The following is a 16,515-nucleotide window of genomic DNA, read 5'->3' as shown; positions in this document are numbered from 1 at the left end:
GTCTTTCTGGACATTCTTCCTCACTCATTGAGGACTTTAATTCCTGGATCATCACTGTCTTCATCTTTCTCTTGTCTCTCTAACCTCAACACTCCCTATTAGATGGCCTATTCAACTGTGGCTTCACTTTCAACAACCTCTTTCTTCACCTCATTACAGCTAGAAAACTCCTACAGTAATACCCTAGATCTGGATTTCCTCCAGAATCTTGATTTCAGGCATATCTTCTCTGATCACTGCCCTGCTTTTCCAGCTCACTTACTCTGGTACCTATATTCCAACAATTCTTCCACATCATCAAGATCTCCAATCATTGATCCTACTGTTCCATTAACCCTACCCTATTGCTCATCATACCTCCTCCTGTTCTCTTTTCTTCTCTGTCCAGCTTAGATCCCCTGGTCCATCATTATGATCACCTCCTTGAAAATGTTCATAACTCTATTGTCCATTTATTTTCTCATTGTATTTTTCTGGAAAATCTCCCCTAGATTCCACCCAACCACCTATCTTCTCTATACCTGTGCTTAAGCAGCAGAATGGACTGTATAAAAGTCCCACAGCTGGGCTGATTGATTTTGCTTTACCACAAGCCTCAGCTGAGCACTCAACACTTCCTGCAAACCCTACTATATGTCATATGTTTGCTTTTCCATTCTATCTAAGACAGTGGTTCTCAACCTTAGTTGCACATTTAGGATCATCTAAGGATCTTATAAAAATCCAGATGGGCCCAGGCCATACCTCATTCTGATTAAATCATAATCCCTGAAGGTGGGATTTAGGCAGCAATGTTTTGTTTGTTTGTTTTTTAAACTCCCCTGGTGATTCCAGTGTGCAGCCAAGTTTGAGAACCACTGATCTGAGAGGACTATTTCATACCTGCTCCTCTCTCCTATAACTTCCAGTGACTCCTTCCATATTCCTCACTCAACTTTGTCTCTTTATTGAGGAAATAGATACCATTTTAGGGGCATTCCCTCCTCTTTCATTCACCAAATCTATAAGCACACTGGCACTTGTACCCTCATTCACTTTCTTTGTCTTCCTTCCTGCTAGAGTGTAGGAGGTGGCCCTGTTTCTGTCAAGGGCAAATATTTTCTCTTATGCTCTGAACCCCATCCCTCCAACCTTCTCAAGGACTTTGCTCCTGCAAGTATCCCCTGTGCTACACCAATGCTCTTCAGACTTTGATATACATGCAGATCACCTGGGGATCTAGTTAAAATGCAAATTCAGTAGGTCTGCGATGGGGCCTGAGGTTCTGCATTTATAACAAGTGTCCAGGTGATGATGATGCTGTTGATCTGTAGACCATGCTTCAAGTAGCAAGGTCTTATATTGTCAGCCTCTCCTCATTCCCATAATCATATAGGCATGTTCCTAACCTCACGTTAAAAGAAAAAAAATTGCTTCCTTGACCTCATATACCCATATACCCATTCAAATATTACCCTATTTCTCTTATTCCCTTCAAAGCAAAACTTCTCAAAGAATTCTCTGTACCTGTCTCCACTTTACCTTCATTCACTTTTCCCCTCTCATTCACACTTCAAGTACTCCAGAATGACTTCTGTGCCAATGAAGCTACTCTTGTTAAAGCCATCAATGGCAACTATGTTGCCAATACAGTGGACATATCTGTCATTATCCATTCAACTTCTCAATGTCATTACTTAAAACATTTTTCACCTGAATGTAATTTCTTCTGGTTTCCTACCTTACTGACCACTACTTCTCAGTCTCCATTTTTATTCTTCTTTTTCTATTCAACTCTAGTCTAATTGTTGGAGAGCCTCAAGACTTGGTTCAGGGCCCTTTTCTATTTATACTCTCTCCCTAGATGATCACATCCTGTTGTGTGATTTTATTTTTTTAATTAAGTTATATATATATTAAAGATTTTATTTATTTATTTGACAGACAGAGAGAGAGCACAGGCAGGGGGAGTGGAAGAGGGAAGCAGGCTCCCCGCTGAGCAGGGAGCCCAATGCAGGGCTGGATCCCAGGACCCAGGCAGACACCCATCCTGAGATCCAGGCTTGAATCCGAGGCAGACGCTCAACTGACTGAGCCACTCGGGCGCTCCCCTGTTGTGTGTCTTTAAATACCATCCATATGATATACTATATGTTAGCTAATTGAATTTAAAAATAATAAATAAATAAATAAATAAATGTGATGATGACTCCAAAATGTGTATCTCCAGGCAGGTCTTCTCTCCTGAGCTCCAGGCTTGTGTCTTCAATTGTTTTTCTTACGTCTCCTCTAATATGACTAATTGACAGTTCACAGTTTTTAATACATCCAAAATGGAAGTTTTGATTTCTTCCCCTCCTCAAACCTGCACTTACACCACTCTTCCTACATCAGCAAATGGTGCCACCATCTACCCAGTTGTTTAAGCCAAAAACCTGGAGTCATCTATAATTCCTCTTCCCTTTCCTTCACACTCCACGTCCAACCCATTGCCAAGTTCTGATATTTCTACATCTAAAATATATCCTAAGAATGTTTACCTCTGTCTGTTGTCTTCGTTGACCTTCCAGTCTATTTACATCGTCTCTCTCCTGGATGACAGCAACTGCAACAGTTTCAACCTCTTGGATCTCCTTTAATCTGTTTACTACAGAGCAACCTTTTTTACAAATGTAAATCAAATCAATTTATTTTCTTGCTTAAAACCACTCAGTTCCCTCCCCTCTCTTTCTGTTGTCCTCAGATTAAAATACAAGTTTTCTACTGTGACTTTCAAGGCTTTATGTGACCTGGTTTCTGTCAAATTTGTTTCCTATAACTCTCCCCCTTTCTCTCTAGGTTTCAGCCCCATTGTGCTTCTAATTCCTGGGACAACCTTTGGACTTTCTGTTTTCTGTGCCTAGAATACTTTCTCCTTACCTCTTTATTTGGCTGGCTCACTTTAAGCCTGTAGGCTTCAATTAAATGTCATCTCCTTGGAGAATCATTCTTTATCTAAATTCTCTCTCCCCTCCCCCACTATCTTTTCACATTCTTTGATAACACTTATTACTTATCAACATCTGTATTAGCATATTTATTTATTTACCTTATTTACTTATTTATTATTAAATTTACAAATGAATGAATAAGAATAGGTAGTGATCTATGTACTAAATAATACCATTTTTTCAAAACAACATGGGTTATAGTATAGACGTTAGCCTTAGGCTCTCAATACTAGCATTATAGAAGTTGTGTACTTCTAATTTTTGTCCTTTTTTTTACTATTGCATTCCACTCACTGTTGAAAATCGAGAGTGAGTTTTCAGTCCAGCTCAGCCACTAACTTTATGACTTTGGAAGTCCCTTTCATTCCTAGGAGCTATATTTTCTCATTTGTAAAATAACAATGTTGGAGGAGATAATCTTTAAGATCTTGCCAACTCTGATTTATGGATAAGTGATGGCTTAACAGTATTAGGTATATAATGATTAGTGTGTTCATTGTATGGTTGGGGAACCTGAGACACAAAGAAACTGGGTACTGTCCCAGGTTACCCATCAATACTGAATTCAGCTTTTCACTCAGCTCTGCACACAGGTAAGGACCAGCCTGGGCTGGTGCCTCTGGCCCCCAGAAGCCTGCCTCTGGGCTCCTTGAATCACTCTGGACTCAGATAAAGAGAATGTGGTAGACAGGGGACTCACCTAAGACTGTCTTGCTCCTTAAGTTGCTCATGGCTGAAGAGAGGGCCACAATTCACACTTGTCCACTGGAGAGCTGGTGCCAGGCTAAGTACCAAATAGGCTTCTAGGAGATTACAGGGCTTTAAGGGTGAGGTCTGGGACAAAGAGATTGTGGAAACCCCTTTTCCAAATTTCTATTATCCTGTCCTGAATGTTTACTGGTTGCCAGGCCCTGTGGTAAATGCTTTTTTCCCCACGGATGAATTCATCAAATCTTATGAAGCAGGCACTATTATTATCCCTATTTTACAGATAAGGAAACTATCAAGATACAGGACATTAAATAACCTTCCCAAGTAAGTAACAAAGCCAATAATTGAATCCAAGCAGTTCTGGCACCAGAGCTCATACTCTTACCTACTATATTATATCACCTCTAACTGTTCATAGGTACATAAGACATACTGGATTCAAAAGCCTCTATGCCTCTGGGATCAACATTTATTCTTTTGAAAGAGTTTCTAGGCACAAACATTAACACAGGGCTGTCTGCTCTCAGATCCATTCTCCACTCTTCTTCTGTACACTAAATTTCTTAGGCTCCCTTGTTGTCTCACTTCTTTTGTCCAATGGGAGACACCTGTGGGAGATTTGTGAGCAGGTGGAAGGAAGAAACCAGGGTATTTCCTTTAGTCCCCACCCCTATGCTTCAGATAGGTATATTCTGGAAATGGCTGTATCTCCTACACAATTCCACCATCTGTTTAACTACTCCTCCATTCATGGCTTCTGAACCATCAGGCCACCCACCCCATGCTTGTAGCTTTAGTTTAGCACCAGTTTCTGGGTTCTGGCAACATTACCTTTCCCATTATCTATCTAGCCCTAGGAGTGGTAGCAGTTTTCTATGGTTGCTAAATGCTGGCTTTCCTCACCATCTCCCGTTTGACTTTTTAGCTCTGCAGGTAAGATGCATTTCCTGTATTAAATGCTCTCTCTTTACAAGATCTAGGGTGGTTTCTATTTTCTTGACTGGATTATGATTGATATAGGCAACTTCTATAATCCCAGGACTACTCACCATCACATAAATTAGTTTATAATCCTTCAAAGCATATATCACAACCTTTAATTATCTTGTTTACTTATTTGTTGTCTATTTTTCCTCCACTTAAAATAGATTGTAAGGTCTATGAGGAACTTTGTCTTGCATCTATCAAAATGCTTGGTACATAGGGATTCAATAATATTGTTGAATGAATGTATCCATCAAAAAAAAAATCCAAGTTTTTATTGGATATCTTCTATGTGACAGTCACCATTGTAGGAAATACCAAGGTGGGTGATTCATTGTCCCTGATTAAAAAAAAAAAAAAAAACCAAAAACACCTTATAATTCCATTTACATGACAAGACATATAAAAATGTACATGTGACCAGTATATTAGTTTGCCAGGGCTGTCATAACAAAGTACCAAAGACTGGGTGCCTTAAACAACAGAAAATAATTTTCTCAAAATTCTGAAGGCTAGGAGTCCACGATCAAGGTGGTCTCTTCTGAGGCCTCTCTCCTTGGCTTACAGATAGCTACCTTCTCCCTTTCTTTTCACATGGTCTTTCCTCTGTACCCATCTGTGTCCAAATTTTCTCTTCTTATAAGGACACTAGATATATTGGATAGGGGTCTATCTTAGTGATCTTATTTTAACTTCATTATCTCTTTAAAGATACTGCCTCAGAGCTCCTGGGTGGCTCAGTTTGTTAAACATCTGCCTTTGGCTCGGGTCATGATCCCAGTGTCCTGGGATGGAGCCCTGCATCATCCAGCTCCCTGCTCAGCAGGGAGCCTACTTCTCCCTCTCCCTCTGCTTCTCCCTCACCCCCTGCTGCTCCCCCTGCTTGTGCTCTCTTGCTCTGTCAAATAAATAAAATCTTGAAAAAAAATAAAAATATGTTGTCTCCAAATAAAGTCACATTTTGAAGCATTGGGCATTCAGACTTCGACATATAAATATTTGGGGGACACAATTCAGCCTGTAACAACCAGTATGTAAAAGACCATTTTCAATTGAGAAGGATAAATTGTAGTGCTATAGGAGTTAGATAAAAGATAATAAAACCAGGGCCTGGAGTATTCCAGGAAAGCTTCCTAGAGACGGTGTGCCTAGTGCTGGATCTTAAAGAAATCTTAGAGTCATGACAGCCTGACTGGGCTGGCTGGCAGGAAAGGTGCATCCAAGAGGCTCAGTGTGAGTGAAGGCTCAGAGATGAGAAAATGAGGAGACCATTGTAGAATTACTAGACAATCAGCCTTGGGAGGAAGTTGAAAGGCTAATCAGGATAAGCTCCCATTTGATTCAAGAATCCCTTGCCTGCCAAAGGACCATTCACCTTCTGCTCCTATCCCTCCCAGGACTGGGTGTTCATCAAAGCAGCTGCTTAGATCTTTGGCCAGCTCTGTCTGGCCAAAAACAATGGCTTGGATGAAGTGGGGGAGAATCTGCTAGGACATAGAGGAAAATAAGTATGTGTGTGTAGCATGCCAGTGATGTTTTCATACCAATCATCTTCAGGCACTTCCTTCTGATGTCATATTTTAATTCCCTCTTGCTGAAGCTGCAACCTTTGTTTTTGTAATACCATTCTTGCCTGCCCTGCCCTGTGGGTCAGGAGACTTGGATTCTTCTCTTGTTTAGCTGTGCTACCTAAGGCAAATGTCTTTCAATCTTTGGGCTTCAGTGTTTATGTGCTTAACAGGGGGCTAATTAACACTCCCTGTCATGTTCTTCTTACAGGGTAATTGTAAGGACTACATGGAATAATAATGGGTGTGAATGTAACCAACAACGTCAACACTCAGCAGCTGTAAAGGTGTCAGCCTGGGTTGCACTGCCCAGATTTAGGGATATCATGAAGAGGTGGGTGGTTTCTCCGTTTGCCTGTTTTGCTGATGTTCTTTTGACTCATTCTCAGCAAAATAAGCAAACGGAAAATTCATCCATTAACAAGCTACCTTTCATATTCCTGAGGATGTGAGGGAGAATCCTGGAACGGTGTGTGTGTGTCCGCGCTCTCGCTGGCGCGCGCGCACGCACACGCACTTGCGTTAGCAAAAAGAAGCTTGGAAAGCTGCAGAGGGTAAAGTTGAGGCTTTATCTTTTTTATGTGACCTTAGATAGGTCCCTTCCATCTTCTAAATCTCCATTTATTTATCTGTAAAATGAAGATACTAACGCCTGTGTTCACACGGTTTTTCTGAGAAGCGAAAGTAATGAGGATGAAAGCCCCCAAAGAGTACACAATAGGAGAAAGGATCCGAGGGGAGTATGCAGAGCGAGGGCTGGGGGAAGGGAGGCAGGAGAGTGTTGGCATGGCTCCACTGGAGCAGGATCTTATTATTTCAGAGGTTGGCCCAACACCTCTGGCAACTTTGGAGAGGACTTTTCGCTGACTCGACACAATTGGCACAGCTGGGAGCCCCACAATAAACAGCATCTAACTACAGCACGGAGGGGAGGGCAGGAAGAGGTGGCCTCCGCCTTCTCCCGGGTGAAGGTCATTTACCCCCATCCTCTCCCTGCACCCCACCTCCCAGTTCTGAAGCCTTGGCAGGGGACAAAGGCAGTCGGTTGGGACCCTCCTCCTACGCTTCTCTCAGTCAAGCACTCCTGGAGCTGGAGGGCGGAGAGGCAGAGCCTGCCAGCTGGGATGGAACAACCTGACTGAAGGGGAGGTCCGGGGCGGAGGGGATTGAGCTGTAGGGCTGTGGAGGAGGGGAGGCGGAGGGGGCGCTTGGGCTTTCATTCGATCCAGCCCTGCCAGCCCAGCCTGCCTGAGACAACCCGCGCCAGCCACGCAGGCCTCAGAGAAGCCGGACTTCGCGGGCACCATGCAGTGGATAAGGGGCGGATCAGGAATGGTGAGTGCATATAACCCCGGTTTACCCTCCCTAAGCCTCAGTCCCCCTAGCCCCACCCTCCACCTCCGGCTTCTTCATCAGCCGCCCTGCAGTGAGGCCCCTGGCTTCTGCCCACCGCCCTCTCCGTCACTGTCCTTGAGAGTAGCGAGCTTGCTGTGGCCATTTTAGGAGCCCTTGCTCACTCGCCTGCTGAAGAAAGACCCCTCCCATCCCCCTCCGCATCCCTACGTACTCCCCCCCATTGGGGTGAAATGAGAGTGGGGGTCACCTGGAAGGCCAATGAGGCAAGGGGGGCTGGCAGAGGGTCTTTGGGAACAGTGAGTCTTGAAGGTGCCCGGTGAGCTGGTATGGGTTTGGGAGGGAGAGGGTAATCAAAAAGCCTGGGATTGTGGAGAAGGCAGTATGCGAGAGATTCATGGTCCCTCAAAAAGGCTGCATGTACCCCTTCACCCTGGCCAGTCTCAGGGCTTGAGGGCCAGGGAGTGACTCTCAGGGACGCTGCATAGGGGGGCCCTGGAGCTCTTCCTTGCCTGGGCTGGAGTCACCCTGTTCACATTTGGGGTTTTGTAAAGGAGAGAGAGCTGCAGAAACCCTCATCCTGGGATTGGGTCTGAGCCCTATTCAGTTAGAAGAGCTCTTTCTTATCCCCACCCCCATCCAAGGAGTGTGTGCTTGTGTGTGTGTGCTTAGTATTATCCTCCAACAGTTCATTGTATGCTATGGTGCTCCCTTCTCCACCTGGAGACCTTGGAATGACTTCCCTTGAAGAGAGGAAGTGGTGGCTGCATCTTGATGCATCTCTCACTCAGCCAGAGGTAGCTCAAGTCTGATCAGGGACTCTGGGGGTTTGGAGGCATGGACAGGAGGGTCTTAGAGGGCAGTTGGGTTGGGTCAGCAGGTGCTGATGGCAATCTTAGCCCACACTTCTGCACTGCCAGCCACAACCCACAGCTGAAGAAAAGTAGCCTGAAGCAGTTGGTAAAAACTGATATTTAACTCATTTTTTACTCCTGTTCTGGAAGGGGAGAGGAATTTGGTATGGATTAGGACTGTATTCAGAGGAGCTGTCCTCCTCCTTTCCTCATGGTTTCCTTAGGATTCTGTTTCACTGGTTCTTAAAGGCATCCAGTTTATATTCCTATATGCCAGAGCTTTAAGAGACTCTTCTCAGACTTCCCTCTTTCCCTGGGGTCCCATCAAAGCTGTTTCAAATGTCTGTAGAACCAGAAAAGGTTAGATCAGGAAAAGACCTTCAAGTCCTTGTCATCCATTCAGGAAAGCTGCAACCCAGAGAATGGGAGAGACTTGCCCAGGGCCAAACAGCTCCATGAAGGCAAAACTGAGTCTAGCACAGGAGTCTTCTGTCTTTTTGTCATTGTCCCTCTCCACTGCTTCACAGAAACTTCAGTTCAAATGGTGCTGATAGGCAGAGAGGGACAAACAGTCATGATCTTGGGAAAGAACTTCTTTCAGGATGAACTAATGTCATGAAATTTGTCTGAAAAACAAAACAAAACATGACAGTCCTGGTATTTCTGGCAGCTGAGTATGGGTGAGACCTCCCACCTCTTCTAAATATATTTTAGCATAAGGGTCAAGAGCCACCCATTGACAACAGATTGAAGTAATGGGAGAAATCTGGAGTTTTGCCATTTGTGTGTGAGAGAAAAGAGGGAGTAACAGATACCTTGTAGAGACTATGGAGTTAAAGATTGATGGGGAATTCTTATAATATTTTTAGGGGACTTGAGTGGTGAATATTATATGATGAAAGCATTTATTTAATCATTTGCTAGAATTCAAGAAACTTTATTCTAGTCTGGAGGCAGGAAACCTCTAGTCTTGGCCCTGCTATTGTTTTGATAGGAAAGTTTGGGCCTCAGTTTTCTCACCTGTTAAATGGGCCTATTGATGATTACCAAAATTCCTTTGAGGTCTGAGAGTCTCAGATTCCTAAAGGTAAATGTTGGACAAAATGTAACTAGTGGCTCATTATGAAAAAAAAGACAGGGAATATTTATTTAGCCACCATTTTATAATGTTGTCAGTCAAAAGGTCTTTACTCCTTATTCTTTCATTTGCAAAGTGCTTGAAATTTATATTAGGCTTTTTATAATAGTGGGATTTCTTTTTAGAACATTTGACTATTTTAACTGATTGCAAGTGTCACATGTGAATCAAAGTCCTTGAACATAAAACATCAGTAAGGATTTTACAGAATAAAATCTTTCTCAGTAGAGAGTGTTAAAAAACCTGTGAGTTCACTTTTGATGGTAAATTGTTTAGCATATTTATTCATAACTTCTGTTTGCAATGCAATTTGTGTTGGGTTAGGCATAGAGTGGAAAGAATGCTGGTCTCAGAGTCACAAGTCTGAGGATGAAGTCCTGGCTTTTATACTTCTCAGCTCTGAAACAATTGCCACTTGTCAAACTTCTTTCATCCTCAGTATTCTCATCTATAAAATGGGTGTAAAATATCTTATTTCATAGTTGCTATTGAGGTTGTTAATTCATTAAAAAAATATAGAGTATCTACTATGAGTTGGCACTGATTTAGGTGCTGGGGAGACAGTGAACAAAAACAAATTCTACATTCTCATGGATCTTACATTCTGGGGGCTGAGTGTTCACTAAACAATTACACGAATTAATATATAATATGGCAGGAGGTGCTAAGCACTAAGAAGAAAAAGATAACCTGGTAAAAGAATAGAGATAAATAGGGGATGGGATGATATATTAGACAGATGATTCAGAGCCTCTCTGATTAAGAGACATTTGAGCAGAGATGTGTAGGAAATGAAGAAACAAGCTCTGTGCAGATATTTAGGAGAAGAAGGTTCTACACATAAGAAATAGCCAGAGGAGGCGTTGTGGAGAGAGAGGTGGAGCACAACTGGTTTGTTTAAGGAACAGCATGGAAGCCAGTTTCCCCCGGAACATTTAATCTGAGTGATATTGGTAGCTTTTGGAAGGCTTGAATATGTAAGGAACATAATCTGACTTAAAATTTAACAGAATAAATTGTAGTGGGGCAAAGGTAAAAGGTGTAAGGAGGCTCTTACAATAGTCCAGGTTAGAGGTGATGGTGGCTTGGATGAGGGTAAAAGGGCTATACCCAGAATCATTTGTAGATAATGGCTGTCCAGTTTTCCCAACACATTCCTTTTTCCTTTCTGACCACCCATCTGATTCTCATATGGCTGAGTGTGGGGCTAGAATGAATGAAGGATGGGTGGATGTAGGCAAGGACATTTCACATCTAAGTCAATGATCAAATGATCTGCTTTGGGTTTCTGGCCTCTGATGGGCCTAATTGAGGGTTTGTTCTATGTGAATTACCAGTGAGCTTGTTCCTTGCTTTCTAGGATTCTGGACAATAAGATTAATTATATTATTACTACTTTAGAGATGTGGTATACTTAACATATATAATATCTGGAATAACTCATTTTAATACTCTCATTTATATGACAAAAGTATTTTGAATAATAATCACGTAGTAATCAGTACTAATAATTATTTTATTGTTTTGCTTTTAATTTTAAAATAATTAGCAATGAAAAAGAATAAACTTCAATTTAAAAGATATTTAAATTCAGTAACATTTCACATATAACCTAAAATGTGTGCTTACTGAACAAAAATAGTACACATTGCAATTTGTATTGTTTTTGCTGTTTTAAATTTTAAGCACAAATAAAAACTCCAGTTGGTCAAATAGAATGACAGAATAGAAGTGACTTACATTCTATTTCTTTGACTTTACAATCCCTGTGCTATCATTGTTTACTGTGAACCTACTATTTAAATGATGAAACATATAGTACCAGAGGGATTGCAGACTGAAATTCACCCAAAGCTACCTTGAATGATTTTAAAGCTTTGCAAGTGAAATGAACTGAAGGAACACCTGTAAAGTCTGTGTATATGGGGGGGGGGGTGCACAACTGAATCCATTTCCCTATAGAATACAGTGTTATTAAAGGAAAGTAATATAAGGTGATGATTTAAAACTCAGTTTTAAATTGTTTAACAACAATTGCTTAGAATTTTGACCAACAAAAGGTTTTATTCAGGGAGGAGTATTTTATTACTGACATTGTTTAAAATTACTGATCCATAGTGAAAAAAAAATACTTTGACTTTTCATCTTTTAAAAAAATCTTTACAGATAGTGCACTCCTTTTTATTTTTATTTTTATTTTTTAATTTAATTTTATTATGTTATGTTAATCACCATACATTACATCATTTGTTTTTGATGTAGTGTTCCATGATTCATTGTTTGCGTATACACCCAGTGCTCCATTCAGTGCGTGCCCTCTTTAGTACCCATCACCAGGCTAACCCATCCCCCCACCCCCCTCCCCTCTAGAACTCTAAGCTTGTTTCTCAGAGTCCATAGTCTCTCATGGTTCATCTCCTCCTCCGATTTCCCGCCTTCATTTTTCCCTTCCTGTTATCTTCCTCTTTTTTTTTTTTTTTTTTTTTTAAACATATAATGTATTATTTGTTGCCGAGGTACAGGTCTGTGATTCAACAGTCTTACACAATTCACAGTGCTCACCATAGCACATACCCTCCCCAGTGTCTATCACCCAGCCACCCCATCCCTCCCACCCCCCACCACTCCAGCAAACCTCAGTTTGTTTCCTGAGATTAAGAATTCCTCATATCAGTGAGATCACATGATACATGTCTTTCTCTGATTGACTTATTTCACTCAGCATAATACCCTCCAATTCCATCCACGTCATTGCAAATGGCAAGATTTCATTATTTTTGATGGCTGCATAATATTCCATTGTATATATATATATACCACTTCTTCTTTATCCATTCATCTGTCGATGGACATCTTGGCTCTTTCCATAGTTTGGCTATTGTGGACATTGCTGCTATAAACATCGGGGTTCACGTACCCCTTCGGGTCCCTACATTTGTATCTTTGGGGTACATACCCAGTAGTGCAATTGCTGGGTCATAGGGTAGCTTTATTTCCAACTTTTTGAGGAACCTCCATACTGTTTTCCAGAGTGGCTGCACCAGCTTGCATTCCCACCAACAGTGTAGGAGGGTTCCCCTTTCTCCACATCCCTGCCAACATCTGTCATTTCCTGACTTGTTAATTTTAACCATTCTGACTGGTGTGAGGTGGTATCTCATTGAGGTTTTCATCTGGATTTCCCTGATGCCGAGTGATGTTGAGCACTTTTTCATGTGTCTGTTGGCCATTTGGATGTCTTCTTTGGAAAAATGTCTGTTCATGTCTTCTGCCCATTTCTTGATTGGATCATTTGTTCTTTGGGTGTTGAGTTTGATAAGTTCTTTATAGATTTTAGATACTAGCCCTTTATCTGATATGTCATTTGCAAATATCTTCTCCCATTCTGTCGGTTGTCTTTTGGTTTTGTTGACTGTTTCTTTTGCTGTGCAAAAGCTTTTTATCCTGATGAAGTCCCAATAGTTCATTTTGGCCCTTGCTTCCCTTGCCTTTGGCGATGTTTCTAGGAAGAAGTTGCTGCAGCTGAGGTCGAAGAGGTTGCTACCTGTGTTCTCCTTTAGGATGTTGATGGACTCCTGTCTCACATTTAGGTCTTTCAACCATTTTGAGTCTATTTTTGAGTGTGGTGTAAGGAAATGGTCCAGTTTCATTCTTCTGCATGTGGCTGTCCAATTTTCCCAACACCATTTGTTGAAGAGACTGTCTTTTTTCCATTGAACATTCTTTCCTGCTTTGTCGAAGATTAGTTGACCATAGCATTGAGGGTCCATTTCTGGGCTCTCTATTCTGTTCCATTGATCTATTTGTCTGTTTTTGTGCCATTACCATACTGTCTTGGTGATTACAGCTTTGTAATAGAGCTGGACGTCCAGAATTGTGATGCCACCAGCTTTGCTTTTCTTTTTCAACATTCCTCTGGCTATTCGGGGTCTTGTCTGGTTCCACACAAATTTTAGGATTATTTGTTCCATTTCTTTGAAAAAAGTGGATAGTATTTTGATAGGGATTGCATTGAATGTGTAGATTGCTCTAGGTAGCATTGACATCTTCACAATATTTGTTCTTCCAATCCATGAGCATGGAACGTTTTTCCATTTCTTTGTGTCTTCCTCAATTTCTTTCATGAGTATTTTATAGTTTTTTGAGTACAGATCCTTTGCCTCTTTGGTTAGATTTATTCCTAGGTATCTTATGGTTTTGGGTGCAATTGTAAATGGGATCGACTCCTTAACTTCTCTTTCTTCTATCTTGTTGTTGGTGTATAGGAATGCCACTGATTTCTGTGCATTGATTTTATATCCTGCCACTTTACTGAATTCCTGTATGAGTTCTAGCAGTTTTGAGGATAGTGCACTCCTTCATTGCCTGCACTAAGGTTTGCCCACTTCTATTGTCCCACCCTTGGTAATGCACTGCTTTGGAAAAGAATATGAAATCGTAGACTAAATTCCATGCCAGATTTCATGTGACCTTTATAAAAGCCACAATGTTGAATTTGGTGGAAATCTCTGAATAGGTAAGATAAAATGGCCAATTAGTAAGTTTAATAGTTGGCTTGATTCTACTATGAATTACAGAGATCTCTCTACACTGGCTTAAAACACACAGGTTTTATTTCACATAAAGTAGGTCAGGAGATAAGCATATCAGGGCCAGTATGGCAGCTTCATGAAGCTTTTAAGAACTTCTCTGTTCCACCATCCCAGCATTTAGTTTTCATTGTTGAGGTTGCTTAATGGTCCAAGATGGTTGTGGAGGCTCCAGAACATTTGTTAACATCCACATTCTAAGAAACAGGAAAGTTAAAACAAGAAGAAAAGAACTTGACTATCCTTTTTAAAGAAATCTTCCTAAAGGCCCTATTTAATATTTCTACTTATACCTCATTGGTCAGAACTGAGTTACAAGGGGCACCTGGGTGGCTCAGTCTTTAAGCGTCTGCCTTCGGCTCATGTCATGATCCTGCGGTCCTGGGATCGAGCCCCGCATCGGGCTCCCTAGTCAGCGGGAAGCCTGCTTCTCCCTCTCCCACTCCCCCTGCTTGTGTTCCCTCTCTCGCTATCTCTCTCTCTCTCTGTCAAAGAAATAAAATAAAATAAAAAAGAAGTGAGTTACGAGAGTGCTTTCAGTTGCAAGGGAAACTTGGGAAAGTAGTCATGTAAACTGGGTGACAATGTGCACAGCCAACAATCAGCTGCAAGGTTTCTGATACAAAAGAAGAAGGGGAGAGTGGGCTGTGGGGAGACAACCTACAGTCATTGTCACAGTTAATTCACATGTATGTCTGCCAGCGTAAAAACACAGAATCTCAGGACTTGAATTTGACTTTGGACTATAAGCCATAGCCTGATTGATGTGGCCATAGTTAAAATACCACCATCAATCTGGTGAAAGATCAATCAAGACGTGACATACCCTAGTCTTCCTTTGCTTCCTTTCAGTGACAGAGTCTTCTTTTGAGACCAAATGAATGGTGATATCCCTCACAGAAATGAGGAATGCAAAATGAGGAACAGTGTTTAGGGAGGAGGTGGAGAGAGGAGATGACAAGTACAGTCTGAGCCATGTTGAGTCTGGGATGTTTGGACAGCCTCGTATGCGGCATATCCAGTAGGCAGTTGATGATCTACATATGGAGCTCAGAGGATTGAGAGGTATTAGTGACAGATGAAGTTCTGACAATAGATGAACTACTAAGTATTTCAAAATCCGTTTCAGCCTGGGGAAATGAGGGATGGGAACAAAACCTGAGCCGCCTTTTTTGAGGTGTTCTGCTAACCTAGAGCAGATCAAGTCCACTCTGTTATCTGCTTTCCAGAATTTCATGGCAAGTATAGTTTCAGGCTTTATTCTTTATAGTGCTCATGTTGCTTCTGGGCTGCCTCAGCTATAATGTCCAAGTTGATGGACATTGGGAATAATTTAGTCCAACTCCTTAGATCAGGGGTCAGCAAACTGCAGTCTGCCAGTCAAATCCAGCCTACAGGCTAAGAATGGTTTTTATATTTTTAAATAGCTGGAAAAAGATTGAAAAAAGAATAATATCTTGTGACACATACATGAAATTATATGAAAATTTATATGAAATTCAAATCTCAGTGTCCAAAAATTAAGTTTTATGGAAACACGGCCATGCCCATTTTGCCTTTATGATACAAAGACAGAGTTGAGCAGTTGTGACAGAGACCATATAGCCTGCAAAGCCTACAACATTCACTATTTGACCCATTACAGAAAAGGTTTGCAGACCCCTACCTGAATGCCCTAGAATTACCATGGCAGTGCCTCAAGGAGAGGAGGTGGGCAGGGGCAGCCAGAAATTCAGGTCTCCCATCTTTGATCTATGAAGAGCACCTGGGGTTTTTTCTTTACATGTTGGATTGTTGCTTAAGGTTTTGGAAAAGGGTTTTGCTTGCCCTGCATTCCCCCCCCACCTGTTACACAAAATGTTGAATACCACTCATTTTATAGATTGTGAAAACTGGGTCTCAGAGAGGGAAAGTGCTTGACCCAAGACCACACAGCTACTCAGTAACTGGGAAAAGAATCCACGTATCTCAATTCCCAGTTAAGTGTGCCTTCTGCAATCTTCATTAGTAGGGGGCAAGGGAAGGGAAGCTCACCTGTTATATGCCAGTTATACTAAATGTAATCTCAGTCAATCCTCACATTAGCCCCTACAAAATGGGTTTTAATGTCCACATTTGTTAGTTTATAAGTTCATGTAACAAATATTTGCTGAGCACCTACCATGTGATAGGTACTCTTCTAGTCATTGGGGATAAAGCAGGGAATGAAACAGAAAAATGTCCCTGCCCTTTGAGAGTTCATAGCCTAGTCTGGCTTAGAAACAGGGATAGAAAGTTTAAGTACCTTGCTCAGGGCTAAATAAAGGGGAGCATCAGATTTCAAATCAAGATCTGATTTAAAAAGCCTTA

General features: G+C 41.5%; 1 protein-coding gene across 4 annotated transcripts in view; it reads left to right on the top strand.

Moving 5' to 3' along the window:
• The first annotated feature begins 7,141 nt into the window (after nucleotides 1-7,141).
• Nucleotides 7,142-16,515, top strand: part of ARHGEF9 (Cdc42 guanine nucleotide exchange factor 9) — a 242,450-nt gene continuing 233,076 nt past the window's right edge. For 3 of the 4 annotated variants that reach the window (XM_032398229.1, XM_032398228.1, XM_032398234.1), the window contains exon 1: nucleotides 7,142-7,567. In XM_032398229.1, coding sequence (XP_032254120.1) covers nucleotides 7,538-7,567 — 30 coding nt within the window. In that variant the 5' untranslated portion in view covers nucleotides 7,142-7,537. The remainder of the gene's footprint in view (nucleotides 7,568-16,515) is intronic. The other variant, XM_032398241.1, reaches the window with a different exon arrangement.

Source organism: Phoca vitulina, unplaced genomic scaffold, assembly GCF_004348235.1.
Source record: "Phoca vitulina isolate PV1807 unplaced genomic scaffold, GSC_HSeal_1.0 scaffold112, whole genome shotgun sequence".
In the NCBI taxonomy this organism is placed as follows: Eukaryota; Metazoa; Chordata; class Mammalia; order Carnivora; family Phocidae; genus Phoca; species Phoca vitulina.
Note: the sequence above shows the minus strand (reverse complement) of the source record. Positions and strands in the feature narration are given on the sequence as shown.